We start from the raw sequence: 16,722 nt of genomic DNA on the forward strand, positions 1-16,722 counted from the left end.
CAATCAGTGCAACTAGCGCCATCGATCCAAGCGGATCAGCTGCAAACGCTCGAGAGCTAGAAACCCAACGCCCGGACAGCGTTCTCACGACTATTAATTACGTTTCCTCAAACATCTTTATTCACCAGTTGAAAGTGAAGTTGAAGGTTCACAAACCAGTGCTGAAAGGTAAGCATTCGGAATAAAACAAATGTAAAGTTCTCCCAGGCATTTCAATCCGTTTTATCGTGGCCTGAACTCTCTTTTAACCTCTGAATTTCCAACCACAATTCACTGAACTAATGTTTTTGTCTCAGGAAATAAACAAACAATCGGTCAAGATGAGTGCACGACTGCTGAAAGATCCGAACACCGTGAACTGTCGTATCTTCATAGGCAATCTGCAGACCGACGAAATGACGAAAATGGAGCTTGAGGAGCACTTCTCCAAGTACGGGACTGTCATTGGAGCCCTCACGAATCGGGGATTTGGTTTTGTGCAGTTTGAGAACGAGGAATCCGCTCAGGCTGCTATCAGGAATGAGGCGGGACAGATGCTCAAGGGACGGCGAATTGGTATGACTTTTTTTAATGGTGGATTTGCACGTGTGAAATAATTTAATAGAAAACTTTAGCGAATTTTCTAGAAAATTCTATTGAAATTCTCTAGAAATTATATGAGAATTCTATTAAAAATTGTATTATTATATGAAATTATTTAATTATATGAGGAATTCGTATGACTTTTTTTAATTGTGCATTTGCACGTGGGAAAAAATTTAATAGAAAACTTTAGCGAATTTTCTAGAAAATTCTATTGAATTTCTCTAGAAATTACATGAGGAATTCTAGTAAAAATAGTATTATTATAGGAAATTATTTAATTATATGAGGAATTCGTATGACTTTTTTTAATTGTGCATTTGCACGTGTGAAAAAATTTAACAGAAAACTAGCGAATTTACTAGAAAATTGTATTAAAATTCTCTAGAAATTATATGAGAATTCTATTAAAAATTGTATTATTATAGGAAATTATTTAATTATATGAGGAATTCGTATGACTTTTTTTAATTGTGTATTTGCACGTGTGAAAAAATTTAACAGAAAACTAGCGAATTTACTAGAAAATTATATTGAAATTCTCAAGAAATTATATGAGAATTCTATTAAAAATTGTATTATTATATGAAATTATTTAATTATATGAGGAATTCTATTAAAATTCTGGGGAATTCTCGATAGAACTCTATTTATTTTTGCGCAGATTCTGTTAGATATTTCATTTCATTTTCCTGTTTTTTTCTTGAGATTTTTTTTCTTCAAATTATTGGACACGGGTTTTCCAGATTTTTTGAGAGTGAATAATTGCCGTAATAATACCGTTAAATTATTAAGTAGTCAATTCGTTAATATCACCTATCTTTCGAATGTTATCTGGATTTTTTTCATCTTTCGTAATCCAAAATCGTCAATTAAGTGGTACATCACGTAGAAATTCCCAAAAATTATGATAGAATAATAAAAAAAATAGAAAAAATTCTGAACTTTTTCAAACAGCGTTTTTAATTGGGACTCAGAACGAGTTGAAAAAAGTGGAAATTAAAAATATCTGATTCGCTGTGGCGAATTATCTATTGGCTGTCATTTTCCATGGTGGATAACAAAACACTAACTCCTCATGGGAAGGACAGCTAGGTATCTCAATTTTCAAAACAGTGGTATGTAGTCATCTGCCATTTTGATGTGATAAAAGTGTGATTAAAAAATTCTCCAAAATATGACAACTTTTTTCAGAGCCTTTTCCGTAATAAAAGTCTCTGTGCAGTGTGGGAAAAGACGCCGCCATTTGTCCCCGTAAATCAGATCCATTTTTCAATTTCTTATTATTCAACTTATTCTTCATACAAATTAAAAATGCTCTTTGAAAAAATTAAGAATTTTTTCTTTTTTTCTTATTCATTCATAATTTTTCAAAACTTCTGCATGAAGCAGGACTTGATTGACAATTTCAGATGACGAAAGATGAAAAAAAAATCGAAATAACGTTCGTGTAATAACAATGCCCCCTTGCAGACGTGAAGCCAGCGAAGAAGGACGGCAACACCTTCAGCAATCAGCAGCAGTTCTCCAACCGCAACCCCCAGCAGCGCAACAGCTCCTTCGCCCCCTCCAACCAGAGTTTCGCCCCGAAGAACCAGAGTTTCACCCCCTCCAACCAGTCGTTCAGCAGTTCGACCCCCCAGAACTCGTCGTTCGAGGATCCCCCCAAGCCCTCGGAGAACCCGCCCCAGGATGACTTCGCCGACGATCAGGAGGACGAGGAGGTCGAGGGGGACCAGAACTTCTCCGAGAATCAGAACAACAACTCGTTCAACGAGAATCAGGACAAGGACGACGAGTCCTTCAGCCAACAGAACTCCAACAGAGCCGACGAGTCCGGTGGCGGTGGCAGCATCTCCGGGGGGAACTCCAACGGCTCCAACGCCAACAGCGGAGCCAACAGCAATCAGGGAAAGGGAGGGAATCAGAATCGCCCTGGCAACAATCAGAATCAGAATCAAAATAAAAATGCGAACAATCAGGGGGGCAATCAGGGAGGCAATCAGACGAGGACGAGGGGCAATCGAGGTGGGAAAAATAGGAATAAAAATCGTGACAACATGGGGGGAAACAACTTCAGGGACAGGAGTCCACTGAATCGGGGGAACAGAGACGACATGCCCAGGGACTGGGAGATGAACAAGATGAGGGGCAGTGGCTTTGGCCCCAGGGACTACAACGAGCCCGTCGGCCGATTCGATGATCGCTTCAGGGACATGATGCCTGGGCCCAACGTCAGGCCGATGGCACCGCCCGACTATCCTCCTGTCGTTGAGAAAAACGACTGTGAGATCATCGTTGTGCACAAGAGCTTGACTGAGTACGCTGAGGCCATCGAGGCCAGGCTGAAGAAACTCGGACTCACTGTTGATCTGCTGTTTCCCAATGAGGAGGTGTCACTCAGTCGAGTGCTAGGGAATATCGCGAATCGAGGCTGTTTGTATGCTGTTGTCGTGGTACCTATCAATCTGGAGCATCACTCGTTGACGCTTAATATTCTGCATGGATTGCCGCAAGGTGAGGGTTTTCATTCATTCAGTATTTTGGAGATGTCCGAATGATCAACGTGTGGGAAATTAATTTTGTTTTTCATAAAACAGGTTTTTTGAGGATTGGCAATTTGATTCTGAATGGTCATTCAGCATTTTTTATTATTTTGTTTGGTTGAATTATTTTTCTTCTTTGATCAATTCTGATAGATTTCTTGAGAAAATTCTTGTATAAATCAAATGGAAGAATGATGCTGCCTATATTATTTTGAGACTTCCATAAAATAGTATTAGAAAAACTTCTTTTATGCATAATAAAATGAATTCACTTTCAGAAAAATTTTAGCAAAATCTCAAATTCCCAAAAATCATCATAAAAATTAAATCGACGGCTGTAGCTATCGTAATGATCTTCGAACTCGGTCAAAGGGACATCGAAATATTTTTTTCAGTTCATCACTCTATAAATTCAGAACATTTTTTCAGCTATCGCGGGACAACCAATTTTTTCAGAAATCTAAAATTCTAAAAATTAATATATGAATTGAATTTTGAAATAATAACGAAAAGCGGATGAATTTTCGTGGGAAATTATCACGCGATGAAACGATTAACTTCCAGAACACCGAAATATGCCAGTGGAGGACGCCCTGAACCTAATCAGTCGTGACTTCAGTAACTACAAGTCAGGAGGTCGTGGAGTTCCTCTGAATACTCCTTTCTCGAGCGATCGTCATCCAGATGCCATTCAGGTGCTCCTCAACATGCTGGCGGACAACCACCAGCTGACAGTTCTCCAGTACGAACGAGTCCTCAAGTATCTGGAGATAAAGCGCGAGGAGCAGGTGCAGGTCGAGCTCGGGGACACCAAAGACCTTTCATCGGGTCTGGGCGTCAGTGACCCCAAGCAAGCGGAGTTGCAGTCGAGAATATTGAACATTCTCAACAGCAACAGACCCAACGCCAACGCACCTGCACCCAGTCCAGTACCAGCGCCCGCTCCAGTGCCTCCAGCGACTTGGGCTGCAGGTAATGAATTGATGATTCATCTGATAAAATTCGCATTCAGGTTTAGATCTTATTCGACAAGGATATCCAAGTGTCTTTTACAGTTTAGGACAGGCCATTTTCATTTATCAAATTTGTTCATTAAATTGACGGAGAAAAATTTGAAAAAAACATGAATATTCAGCGTCATTTTAAAATGACATTTTGCACAGAATTATTATGTTTTTAAACATTCGTTGTTTATAGGTAAATAAAGGCGATTGTTTAAACTTTCCACATGAAATCGATTTCTGGGAAAATTCTGAATGTGAATAAATTCGTTAGGATTGCGAGCAAATTATATTTATGGTGAAAAATTGATTGTTTATGATTATTAATTTTTTTAAGGATATCCGAGTGTCTTTTACGGTTTGGTATAGACCACACTATAGATTCAACCTTTTTCAGTCATCAAATTTGTCAATTAAATTGAGGGAGAATTTTTGTTTAATAGATTATGAATATTCAGCGTCATCTAAATTACATTTCACACGAAATTATAATTTATCTAAATATTCGTTGTTTATAAGTGAATAATTGAAATTGTTTAAACTTTCGGAAACCTTATTTGTTAGGTATGAAATTGATTTCTGGTAAAATTCTGAATATTAATAAATTTTTTACGGCTCCGAACAAATGATTTTTGCGATGGAAAATTGATTGTTTATAAATTATTTATAGGAAATGCTCGTAATTTTCGAAAATTGCAATTTAAACATTATTTCATTAATCTTCCTTAAAAAATAAAATTTCTGAGTTGTTTTCAGATTTTTTAAATGCTTTCTAACGGTTCAATATCGAGCTCGAATTTTAACTTGGGGTTAAAATACCCAAAGTACTTGGATATCCTTAACTGACACAAAATTAAAATGCCAACAAGTCCAAGTTGGGTATTTTCGGTGATTTAATCACAAATAAAGCAGGAGTTTTCACGTTTATTCACGATTTTAATCCAGTAATTGAGGATTTTCGGTGAATCAGTAGCAAATGTTGCTGAAGTTTTCGTATTTACTCACGATTTCGACCCGTCGGGTAGTGAAATACCGATTTCAAAGAGGAGAGAATACAAAGAACGAGTTTTTAGTGCGCGTTGCGCCCGTTCTTCATCGGCAATTTTTTCAAAAAATCGTTCCTGCCCTCTTTTTTCTCGTGATTTGTTGCCCGTGATTTTTGATGCACTATTTTTGCACATTTTTGAAGAATCACGGTGACGCAGAACGGTTTTTTCGTCGTAGGATATTTCCATGCTCGTGCGTTTTTTTATTCTGTTCGGTTTTATTCTCCGGAGATGCAAGCTGTACGAATCTCGTTGATCTTCAATGTCTGGTGGAGTAACAATGGGATTTTCATTTATTTTTCATCATTTTCAAGGGTGAAAGAAAAACTTTCGAATGAAAAACAAGTCAAGTAATTTCACTCAGCAAATGTCGAATTATCGATAATCGAAAAAGATTCATTCACCCTGGATTTTTATAAATGCGCGATTATCTCGGTAACGAGTGGGTTTAGAGGGAAATGTCAGAAAACCAATTTTGTAGCTGAGGAAATTTCCCAGAAAAAGTTCTTTATGACATTTCCTCGTATGACAAGTCGTTATCGAGATAACGCGCCAGTATTTTTAATCACTGAAAAATTCCAGAGTGAAAAAAGAATCATCTTTCATCGTTGATATCTTGAGATTGGCAGAGTGAAATTTCGTGAATCTGGCGTCATTCCCAAGATATTTTTTCATGTTTCAAAATGAGCCCAGATTTATCTCATTCGCACCCTTCCTCTAGGAGATATTGAGGAATCAGCAAACGCGAATTTTCCCTTTCGTCATCATTAATTTCCAAAACTCGTGACTGCTTTCCTTTGCATCATCTCCACGGTTCGTAAAAATCTCGCGGGTGATACTCAATTAATTAAAAAATCAAAGTGGTGACAAAAAGGTACAGAATACAAACATCAATCTTAAAGCAATCTCAATAATAACATTAACGAATTAAGGAAATTGAAGAAGTTTTGATGCAATTATTTTATCCTATTACTGGCAGACACGTCAACGACATCGACAACCTCAGCATCTGGAACTGGAGTGACTCCGTCTCCACTCCTGAACGATCCCACAGTGCAGAAGGCACTTGACAGCCTTCTCCAGGGGAATCTCCTGAAAAGCATTGGCGATCCTCAGTCCACAACAGCCTCATCATCTCAGCCACTTTTCGCTGCTTTTCCGAATATAAATCGCCTCTAAATTATTTCACCATCAATGAGGCCTCTTATTTTCCATATTTGTTTATTCACATACACGTACATGATGTATCAATTTTTTATGTCTAGAATTATCACGAAAATATTTTAATAACGAGTGGTGAAATGTAACGGAATTAAACAGAACAAGTCTTGCTCTGTTAAAAGTCGAATTATCTCGAGAATGAGTTGTTCTAGGAGAAAATGTGAGAATACATTTTTTGGAGCTGAGAAAATACTCTGCATTTTGTTCCCGGGACATTTTCTCCTAGCCCCACTCATTGTTAAGATAATCATCAAGTAACGAAGGGAAATGTGAGATATTTTCTCTGCAAAAAAAGTCTCGTCAAATTTCCTTCTAAAGCCACTCGTTTTTATAGATGGATAAATAATCAGCAAGAAAGAATTATGCGTTTCACTACTATAATTGAAAAAATGGGGAAATGTAGCTACTGGAAGTTCTCAATTATCTTCTATGATACCTTGAAAGATAAAATGGGTTACTAATAATTCCACCACTTTTTTCACATTATGAATAACAAATTTCGGTGCCCAATTACAGCGAAATCATGATTAAGAAATTCAATAATTTTTGAATGGCGAATGACGAATAACACTCTGCAATGAACTGACAAAACTAAATTACAAAAATTACGTTTTACAACTTCACGAAATCGCTCTGAGACTCCAGGTAACATTAAAATATAATTTCCTCTACCTTTAATGTGTACAATGTATTCAATTCAGTCACGATGTATGTAACATTTGAATGACAAAATAAATCGGAGAGAAAACAGCAGGACTTCTTATTTTCCATATCTGTTCATTCACGTACATGCACATGATGTATCAATTTTTTTATGTCTAGAATATCACGAAAATCACCGATTAGGGAAGGAAAATGTGAGAAATTTTCTCTACAAAAAAAGTCTCGTCAAAGTTTTTTTTAAAACCACTCGTTTTTTAGATGAGAATAAATAATGAGCAAAAAGGATTATATGTTTCATTAAAGTTATTAAAAAAATTAGGAAATGTAGCTAATGGAAGTTCTTAATTAGATTCTATAACACCTCTCAAGATGAAATGAGTTAGAATAATTCCACCGCCTTTTTTCACTTTATGAATAACGAGTTTCATTGCCCAATTACAGCGAAATGATGATTAAGAAATTCAATAATAATTTTTGAAATGATGAATGATGAATAACAGAAAAAAAAACACATTACGTTTTTGTCTGCAATAAAATGACAAAACCTAATAATTCATTTTAAGAATTCATCAGTCGATGGAAAAACTGGAAAATTACGCAGAACAAGTCTTGCTCTGTTAAAAGTCGAATTATCTCGAGAAAGAATTGTTCTAGGAGAAAATGTTAAGAGCCATTTTTTCCAGCCGAGAAAATTCTCTACATTTTGTTCCCGGAACATTTTCTCCTAGCACCACTCATTCCCAAGATAATAACCGACTAATGAAGGAAAATGTGAGAGATCTCTAAAAAAAGTCTCGTCCCATTTCCTCTTAAAACAACTCATTTTTTTAGATGAAATAATTATTGAAAAAATGAGGAAATGTAGCTACTGGAAGTTCTTGATTATATTCTGTAATACCTTAAACATTAAATGGGATAGAATAATTCCACCACGTTTTTCACTTAATGAATAACAAACTGCAATGAAACGGCAAAACGTAATGATTCAATAATTCATTAAAAAAATTCTCCAGTCGACGAAAAACCCTGGAAAATTACGTTTTACCACTTCACAAAATCGATAATACTAAACTGTAATTTCCTCTACCTTTAATGTGTACACTGTATTCGATCCATTCACAAGTATGTAACATTTGAATATCAAAATAAATCGAAGAGAAAAGAGAACCCACATCCACGAACGAAGAGTCCCCCGAAGTTCCTAAGGATCTAGAAATCACAATAAAGCGTTGAAATATCGATTGAAATTCGTGTAGACAAGAGCGAGAAGCTGAAGCTTAATTGTGATAAATAAAAAGGGTCAGTAGCCAAGGTCGAAGCGAAAAGCGATGATTAACGACTTCTGTGCAATTTACCCAAGTAGAAACTCCTGAGGTACTGAACCCCGTGCAAAATCTCCTCACATGGCAGGCTGACAGCCCCATGGAGTATGCAAAGCACCTCCCTGACAGCCTCGATGTCGTACTTATTGGCGAGTAATCTCTGTTTGTATGGTTTCAGACGTTGGACGAGGCTTTTGTCCTTGGTGATGGAACCAACGTGATTTTTCAGAATCTCATCGTAAGTCGGCCAGTCATTGATGCACGCTGGACACTGGCAATCGAAGAAGTACTCGTCCATAAGTTTCTCCTTTCTTTTGGCCAGGGCCATGTAGGAGTAGTCAGCCCCATAGCCCGTGAATATCTGATCGCCAGGATGAATGGGCTCCATTGCACGAGTTATCATGGTGAGTCCCTCGAAGTGCCTGAAGGTATTTGGAGCGCAGGAGTGGTTGTACAAGCTGTGGGTCACGTACAGACCTGAACCGGACTTAATCCCTGGCTCTGGTTGAATCTAGGGGGCATTCAAGTGATAATTACATTTTTTGTTTCATCAATTTTTGTCTAAGCTGTAACGACTTTGAATTTGGCTTTTTGCGGGGAATATTCGAGGTTGTTGTCTCGTTTGGTACAGATTATGAATAGATTCAACCATTTTCAATTATCAAATTTTGACAAATTCTAAAAAAATCATGAATTTTTCAATTTTTTTCTTTTTTTTATTATGAATGGAGAACTGGACATGATTAATCTTATTAGATTGTACAGTGGCTCATTGACTATCCATTAGTATCGTGTACCGATGTTCCAATTACTCATGATCTAATATAATTGAAAATAACGAATATTCAACGTCATTCAAATTACATTTTACACAGAATAGTAATTTACTTGAATATTCCTTGTTTACAAATGCATAATTAAAATTGTTTGAACTTTCGAAAACCTTTTTTTTAGGGATGAAATAGATTCCTGGTGAAATTCGGAATATGAATAAATTTGTTAAGATTCCGACCAAATGATTTTTTACAAATTAGTTATAGAAAACGCTCGTTATTTTCATGAATTGCAATTTTTTAATTATTTCATCAATCTTTCTCCAAAAGTAGACTTTCTAATTTTTTTCAGATTTTGAAAATGTACTCTAACGGTTCAATATCGAGATTCAAATTCAGGCCTGCAAAGTCTAAATAATAAAATCATTGTGAAATTCCCTGAATAGCCAAAGCACTTGGATATCCTTAAATATTTCATTTCCTCCTGAATCCACTCATTAGTGAGATAAATCAACAAGTGTTGTCATCGGTCCGTACAATGCAAAATGAATGAATGAAAATTACTGAAAAACAATTGGAGGAAGTGATGACACAGGCCCTGAGCATCAAGCTCCCACAGAACTTGATATCCGGATGTTTATTGATATCCCTGAGCTCGTTCCACTTGTACTTTCTCCCGAAAAATTCTGTCTGGGTGGCTAGAAGCATAGCAGCGAGTGCCGAAACACAGGCGAATGCACTTATTCCAATAATAGGCCTCGTGATCATATTAGTTGCCAAACTCAGAGCTGATCTTGGACTCGAGCTGTCCAGAATTCCCAAGTCAGTAAATCCGGCTGTTCTGTCATCTGCACGAGGCATCATTCAATATAATAATTCAATTTGCATCATTAAGAGGCCTCAGGAGTGAAAAAAAAACTACTGAAATGCGGGGAAAACTTTGCGTCATGAATTCTCAGCCAAAGTGGGATGCAAAAATCTGAAAGATGGCTTAAAAAATTTGTTCATTCCACAGAAACCGGAAGAAGTGAGTTGAGGGTGATCTGAAGAGGATAAATAATTCTAAGAAATGTTTAAAAATACGAGGTGGAGGCGCCGCCATCTTGACAGCCCCTTGCGGCAGAGGGAGGGGGTATCCAAGCAAGATGGCGGCGCCCACACGTGCAACCACCTCATGCTTTCGAGCATTTCTTAAAAATATTTCTCCTCTTCAGATCCTCTTCACCTCGTTCCATCCAGTTCCTAGAAAAGGAACAATTTTTCAAGCTGTTCTTCAGATTTTTTCATCCCCTTCTGGCCGAGAATTCCTGGTGCAAACTTTTCCTCGCGTTTCAGTAGTTATTTTTTCTTCACCTGGATTCATCTCCGCGTTCTTCATATCTCTCCTCAACTCTTCAATTTTCCTTCCGTTCAATGTTGCAGGCATCAGCATCCTTATGATCTTCATCACCATTCGCACCTTATCCTCGTCGACATTGAGAAGATTAACGAGACCTGACAGAACTGGACACTCGATTCTGTGGGCCCAGTCCCAATCCATAGTTCGGCACTTCTCCGAGCAGTACTGGGAGATTGGACATTCCGGACAGGGCAGCAGGGCGTAGCATCGCTCCAGGCAGTGGTGACAGTGTGTATAGAACCTTGAAATGTGTTTATGATACTCTGAGAATGAACTCAAGCTCCTCGAGGGCTGACGGATCTCAATGAAATCAGAATAACGAGTTTTAAAATAGATTCAATGCATTTTGGGTACTTTTGTGAAAGAACGAGTTGTTGGACTCTAGTTTGTTAAGTACTTGAGGGTCTAAGATTTAAACTTACGTACTTGTTAATCCTGAATATTTTTTAGGTGTACTTTCTTGACGAGTTATTTAATAGATGTGAATTTAAAAATATGTGAAGCAGTGGTTTGACCATACAACATCGACGCCGAATCATAATATCTTTGAAATCTTCTTTCAACATTCATGAGGGTCATGAGGGTCTAACAGCATCGGTGAGGGTCAGAAAGGTCAGAATCTTTCATATTCTACACTTTCATAAAAATCTGGATGATATATCTGACATCAATAATGAGTCGGAAACCCCATGAGGGTCAAGAGGGTTATGTTAAGGTCATGAGGAAGTCGCCCTCATGAGGGTCAAACAACATGGGGAGGGTCAGACGAGTCAGAATCTTTTATATTCTATACATTCATAAATGCCTGAATAATATATTCGACATCAATAATGAGTCAAAAACCCCATAAGGGTCAAGAGGGTTATGTTAAGGTCATGAGGAAGTCGTCCTCATGAGGGTCAAACAACATCGGTGAGGGTCAGACGAGTCAGAATCTTTCATATTCTATACATTCATAAAGATCTGGATATCCAACATCAATAATGAGTGTTAAGGGTCAAGAGGCCTATCTTAAGGTCATGACAAGGTCATATGGAGGTCAAATGAAGGTCTTGAAAGACCCACAAAATTTATGCAAAGAAGCAAAGAAGTTTTGTTTTTGTGTAGATTGAAAATCGTTAATCCCTACATTTCAGGTATTCTCTTTCAACATTCATAAGGGTCATGAGGGTCAGAAGGATGTGAATAGCACACCCTACATCAATAATGAATCGTATAAAGGTCGGAAACCCCATAAGGGTCAAAAAGGTCAGCTTAAAGTCATGTGGAGGTCATACAGGGGTCAAACGAAGGTCGTAACGCCCAAAAAAATCCTGGGAATCCCTTACTTGTCTCTATAAATAACCCACGAGAATGGTCTTTCCATCGTGAGGATGTCCCCAGGTTTGAACTCCTTGGTAGCCACCAAATGTCTCCCATATTTCTTGGAGAATGAAATTTGAACTCCATCGCTGTTGGCTGGAGCCTCTTCACTCGGTCCGTGGGGGAACGACATGTATTCGGGGTGCTGGAGGTACCTAGGCTTCACGAAGGTCCCCGAAGAATTGGGGTCTGAAGGCACTGATATCTCCTTGGGCAACTGAATCTCCGGACTCTTCTTGGACGATCCGTCCACTTCCCCTTCCGATATCAGAGGGAATTTCTTCTTCTGGGAAGAATCCGACTGGGCGAAGAGGGAATCCTCGATGTCTTCATCAGCCTCATTTGACTTTATATTCAGGAGTTTCGCGAGTTCTGCCATGGCCTTCAGGCCCCTCTCCTCTAGTCTCTTGCGCTTCTCCTCGGGATAATCGAGCTCTAGGGCCTCTTTTACGTCCATTATACATTCTTTGTACATTTTCTTGCGATAAAGCGCTGCCGAACGATTTGCGTGCGCATACGCCATCTGTTGATTCGTTTTGGCGTATGCTAGACTCTTTGTGTACGTCTCGATCGCTTTTACATCGTCTCCAGCGACGAAATACTCATTTCCTGTCGGAGAAAGAATGCCTTCAGGGGGGAAAATAAATGGGTTCGGCCGATGCCAATTAGAGGGAGGGGAAAGAGTACTGAAATGCGGAGAAAATTTTGCGCCAGGAATTCTCAGCCAAAAGGGGATGAAAAAATCTGAAGAATAGTTCAAAAAATTTGTTGCTTTTTCTAGAATCTAGATGAAACGAGTTGAGGATGATCTGAAGAGGATAAATATATTTAAGAAATGTTCGAAAGCACGAGGTGGTTGACGCGTGTGGGTGCCGCCATCTTGAAAGTATTCAAACAAGATGGCGGCACCTCCACCTCGTATTTTTAATCACTTGTTAAAATTATTTATGCCCTTCAGATCACCCTCAACTCACTTCATCCGGTTCCTATAAAATGAACAAATTTTTTAAGCCATTTGACGCCAGCAGGAAAAATATAGAGGGGCTGAAATAAATGAAGCTTTACTTCAGAGATTGATCTACCTTCTTCTCGATATTTCATGGACGTTTCGTCGTTCTTCTTGTCTATCTGGAGGACTGGCATTTGCGACTTGGCCATGTTCTCCAGGATGTGACCCACTAGACCCTCGCACTCGGCTTGGAGGCCATACCCCACATGAGATTTGCATTTAGATTTCATCATGAGGATCAAATCTCTGGCCAGATCCATCTTAAAAGCTCGAGAATTATTTCGCCTAGTGAAAATGAGTGAAAAATGAATTTAAAAATCTTGAGACATTTTTTATTCGAGACTCACGGCTAAAAAATTCTCAACATTCACTTCTGTTTCACTCCCTTTCTGCTTAAATTAAATATTAACAACACTTTTAACAATATTTTTTAAAAATAAAACATTGGAATTACTTCTTCCTCGATAGCAATTAAACCAACGAATTATTATATAAATAGTTTGAGGGCAAAAATATCACCGCACACTTTCATTAAAAAATGAAAAAACTAAAATGATAAACTGTTGTCCTACCGCGTCGATCTAACGGTCCACAGGTGTCTAGAAACCAATAATTAATCAACGAAAGGGGAAAAGTAATGAAGAGATCCGCGAGATCACTCGAACCGGCGTTGGCGGTACACCGCAATCTGCAGGCCCAGTACGAGACACTTGAACTCACTGAGGTGACGACTAAAATTATCCACGCGAATGGTCGGTGGTAGTTCGACGGTACCTAGGCATTTTTCGAATGATTGACAATCCCCCCCGACATTCCATTATCGATGAACGTGCGTTGAAGAGTTTTCCGCGCGTTGGAGCTCATGTTTCATCCCTCCGGGGGGCTCCAGTGCCTCTCCGACGAGCCCCTGGCTCTATTTTACGAAATAATATTTTCCCACCACTTCCTTGGAGAGCGTCATAATTAACGTCCAATAATAGTTCTCGGCGTTCGCTCTATGTTCGTCAGTATTTTTTCTTCTGAAAGAGCCAGTTCATTCTCATTTGGCAGGGGCTCAAACCACCCGGGGAAGATTTAGAATCAACGCCTTAAGTGGTTTGATGGCACGTGTTATTTATTTATTTATTTAAAGGGCCAGTACAGTTATGCTGGTGAAAAAAAACGATTCAAATGCGGGGAAAAAGTTGCGCCAGGAATTCTCAGCCGAAAGGGGGTGAAAAAATCTGAAGAATAGCTTGAAAAAATTGTTCCTTTTTAGGAACCGGATGGAACGAGTTGAAGATGATCTGAAGAGGATAAATATTTTTTAAAAATGTTCCAAAGCACGAGGTGGTTGACACGTGTGGGCGCCGCCATCTTGCTTGGATACCCCTCCCTCTACCGCAAGGGGCTGTCAAAATGGCGGCGCCTCCACCTCGTATTTTTAAATATTTCTTAAAATTATTTATCCTCTTCAGATCACCCTCAACTCACTTCATCCGGTTTCTGTGGAATGAACAAATTTTTTAAGCCATCTTTCAGATTTTTCCATCCCACTTTGGCTGAGAATTCGTGACGCAAAATTTTCCCCGCATTTCAGTAGTTTTTTTCACTCCCGAAGCCTCTTAATGATGCAAATTGAATTATTATATTGAATGATGCCTCGCGCAGATGACAGAACAGCCGGTTTTACTGACTTGAGAATTCTGGACAGCTCGAGTCCAAGATCAGCTCTGAGTTTGGCAACTAATATGATCACAAGGCCTATTATTGGAATAAGTGCATTCGCCTGTGTTTCGGCACTCGCTGCTATGCTTCCAGCCACCCAGACCGGATTTTCCGGGAGAAAGTACAGGTGGAATGAGCTCGGGAACATCGATAAACATCCGGATATCAAATTCTGTGGGAGCTTGATGCTTCGGCCCTGTGTCATTACTTCCCCCAACTGTTTTCTTCTATTTATCTCAATAATGAGTGGGTTTCGACGGAAATGTCATAAGATATTTTTTGTAGAGGATGAAATTTCCAACGAAAAATGTTTCGAACATTTCTCTCTAAAGTTAATATTTAATAGAATAATTACCTCGAGACGGAGAAAAATTTTTAATTACCACTAAACCCGAGTTTTCACGAGCTCTTTTGATTTTTGCATAATTAAAGGAGATGTTTATAGAATGATTATAACACTTTAAATTACATGTACTTCTAGCATATAAAATTTTATTGAAATATTTGATATCTGATAGTAACATGAAGAATATGATCGCAGAGGTTTATCGTAGATGAAAGTAAGCGTTTTGATTATTCTTTTTGAATTGAAATTCAGTCCTCATCAGTCTCTAGATTGATGTGACTACCGAATTTCGCGTAGAGCTGCGCCTTCAGATCTGTCATTATTGTCTTCAGGTTGGAGCACTTGGTCTCCAGTTCCGAGATTTCGGAGAGTTTCTTCTCTTTCGCCTCCTCCAAGCATTTCTGCACCATAAAAACGACTCGATGAATTTCACAATTAACGCCCGAGTGGATTATCTTTCGAACGTGATGTCGAACTTGACTGTTTTTTTTTATTTTGACAATTCGAAATGATCCCCAATTGCTATTCAGTTTTACACAGCTCTGGAGTCTCCAAAAATTATGATTTTACAATCAAAAAAAGGTTGAAATAAAGCTGAACATTTTGAGAGTGCGTTTTTGAATAATATTGGGAAATAAACCCAATAGGGAGGAAATTGCAAATTATCCATTCACTATTTTCTCTCTATCGGACTTATTTCTTAATCTTTATTAAAAACGCTCTTTGAATATGTTCAGTTTTTTTTCTACTTTTTTTGATTGTGCAGTCGTAATTTTTAGGGACTCCTGCGTGATGTAAAATCCAATGGAAGTTGTGATATATTTTACATTATGAAGATGGAAAAACAATCGAGATCTTAATTCCATAATTAATCAGCAAATTCGTTAATTGATATTGAACATCTCCGAGCACTTTTGCTCATTTCACGACTTGCCCTGGGCATTTTCCTCTCATGCAATTAGTCATCTACAAAAATCGTTGAAAAAATTGCTTCACCTGTGTTTTTTCGAGGTCCTGGTTGACAAAAAGATCTCCAATTCTGTACGGGATCTTGGCATCGTCGTCCATGAGCGCGAGTTCATCGCAGGCATCCTCCAGATTTTTCAAATCATTCTAAAGATACCGAGAACACCATGACATGACCATTTATGGTAACACGAATTGTTTGTTTTTTTAAAAATATTTTACCTGTCTAATCTTCAGTTCCTCCTTCAAGTCGTCCATCTGTGCATTCTGCTTCGCGAATCTATTTATTTTCTGTTGATCCTCGTAGGAAATATGAATGTCAGAGTCCTATGATGGGTCAGAGGTTAGAGTGGATCCAGAGAAACAATCGTCAGGAAAAAGACGTTTCAAAAATTTCTTTCGATCGTTTACTCACCGGCTGGAAAGCTCCCTGGGCTTTTGTTCCTCCTGCCATTTTTCCGAATTAATTTAACGTTTTTGGGGTGATTGTCAGGGAATAGTGGACGAAAACTTCGGTGTTTCTGGCACGTTTGAGAGTTCCAGAAGTACCTGCGAGAGGGAGGGAGAATCGCTGATGGAAGGAGAGACGAGTTCATGGGGCGGCTTCGCTAATTATGTCATTAACTCGTGAACGAGTGGATTTAGAGGAAAACATCAGAGAACCTTTTTTGTAGCTGAGAAAATTGTCTATAAACAATATTTTGTGATGATTTGTCCTAAAACCACTCGTTAACGAGATAATTCAACAATTGTAAAGAAAAGACAAAATGAGGATGAGA

The 16,722-nt window shown here is 38.4% G+C and overlaps 3 protein-coding genes across 5 annotated transcripts; 1 reads left to right on the forward strand and 2 right to left on the reverse strand.

The window, feature by feature from the left end:
* Nucleotides 1–14: 14 nt before the first annotated feature.
* Nucleotides 15–11,024, forward strand: LOC107035506. Of its 2 annotated transcripts, XR_003783201.1 has the most exons (6): nucleotides 15–168; nucleotides 297–555; nucleotides 2,056–3,099; nucleotides 3,693–4,100; nucleotides 8,560–8,785; nucleotides 10,577–11,024. XR_003783201.1 is itself a non-coding variant. In XM_015252942.1 (5 exons), exons 2-5 carry the CDS (start codon nucleotides 321–323, stop codon nucleotides 6,352–6,354), a joined length of 1,887 nt encoding a protein of 628 aa, XP_015108428.1. In that variant the 5' UTR covers nucleotides 15–168; nucleotides 297–320; the 3' UTR covers nucleotides 6,355–7,146. The 2 variants fall into 2 exon arrangements, 1 of the variants encoding a protein (XP_015108428.1); XM_015252942.1 differs by lacking the exons at nucleotides 8,560–8,785; nucleotides 10,577–11,024 and adding an exon at nucleotides 6,155–7,146.
* Nucleotides 7,998–13,197, reverse strand: LOC107035505 (SET and MYND domain-containing protein 4). Of its 2 annotated transcripts, XM_015252941.2 has the most exons (6): nucleotides 12,998–13,197; nucleotides 11,882–12,524; nucleotides 10,508–10,794; nucleotides 9,719–10,002; nucleotides 8,415–8,892; nucleotides 7,998–8,268 (listed from the first exon to the last, which is right to left on the reverse strand). In XM_015252941.2, the coding sequence occupies exons 1-6, from the start codon at nucleotides 13,182–13,184 to the stop codon at nucleotides 8,261–8,263; spliced, it is 1,887 nt and encodes a 628-aa protein (XP_015108427.1). In that variant the 5' UTR covers nucleotides 13,185–13,197; the 3' UTR covers nucleotides 7,998–8,260. The 2 variants fall into 2 exon arrangements, with proteins under 2 accessions (XP_015108427.1, XP_015108426.1); XM_015252940.2 differs by having other exon boundaries at nucleotides 7,998–8,892.
* Nucleotides 13,198–15,096: 1,899 nt separating this feature from the next.
* Nucleotides 15,097–16,505, reverse strand: LOC107048881 (prefoldin subunit 4). The gene is made up of 4 exons (XM_015272322.2): nucleotides 16,359–16,505; nucleotides 16,166–16,270; nucleotides 15,974–16,090; nucleotides 15,097–15,378 (listed from the first exon to the last, which is right to left on the reverse strand). The coding sequence occupies exons 1-4, from the start codon at nucleotides 16,395–16,397 to the stop codon at nucleotides 15,226–15,228; spliced, it is 414 nt and encodes a 137-aa protein (XP_015127808.1). The 5' UTR covers nucleotides 16,398–16,505; the 3' UTR covers nucleotides 15,097–15,225.
* Between the last annotated feature and the right edge of the window lie 217 nt (nucleotides 16,506–16,722).

This window comes from Diachasma alloeum, unplaced genomic scaffold, assembly GCF_001412515.2.
Source record: "Diachasma alloeum isolate Michigan unplaced genomic scaffold, Dall2.0 Dall_scaffold_00198, whole genome shotgun sequence".
Lineage (NCBI taxonomy): Eukaryota > Metazoa > Arthropoda > Insecta > Hymenoptera > Braconidae > Diachasma > Diachasma alloeum.

Bases quoted from the DNA above. Each gene is read 5' to 3' on its own strand.
- LOC107035506 (XM_015252942.1), top strand. From the start codon at position 321: ATGAGTGCACGACTGCTGAAAGATCCGAACACCGTGAACTGTCGTATC. The intron at 556-2,055 runs GTATGACTTTTT...GCCCCCTTGCAG, and splicing joins GCTCAAGGGACGGCGAATTG to ACGTGAAGCCAGCGAAGAAG. The intron at 3,100-3,692 runs GTGAGGGTTTTC...ATTAACTTCCAG, and splicing joins TCTGCATGGATTGCCGCAAG to AACACCGAAATATGCCAGTG.
- LOC107035505 (XM_015252940.2), bottom strand. From the start codon at position 13,184: ATGGATCTGGCCAGAGATTTGATCCTCATGATGAAATCTAAATGCAAA. The intron at 10,003-10,507 runs GTGAAGAAAAAA...TGCCTCGTGCAG, and splicing joins GAACGCGGAGATGAATCCAG to ATGACAGAACAGCCGGATTT. The intron at 8,893-9,718 runs GTAATTTTCATT...AATGCCCCCTAG, and splicing joins CTTCCTCCAATTGTTTTTCA to ATTCAACCAGAGCCAGGGAT.
- LOC107048881 (XM_015272322.2), bottom strand. From the start codon at position 16,397: ATGGCAGGAGGAACAAAAGCCCAGGGAGCTTTCCAGCCG. The intron at 16,271-16,358 runs GTGAGTAAACGA...GACCCATCATAG, and splicing joins CCCAGGGAGCTTTCCAGCCG to GACTCTGACATTCATATTTC. The intron at 15,379-15,973 runs GTGAAGCAATTT...TTTATGGTGCAG, and splicing joins AGGACCTCGAAAAAACACAG to AAATGCTTGGAGGAGGCGAA.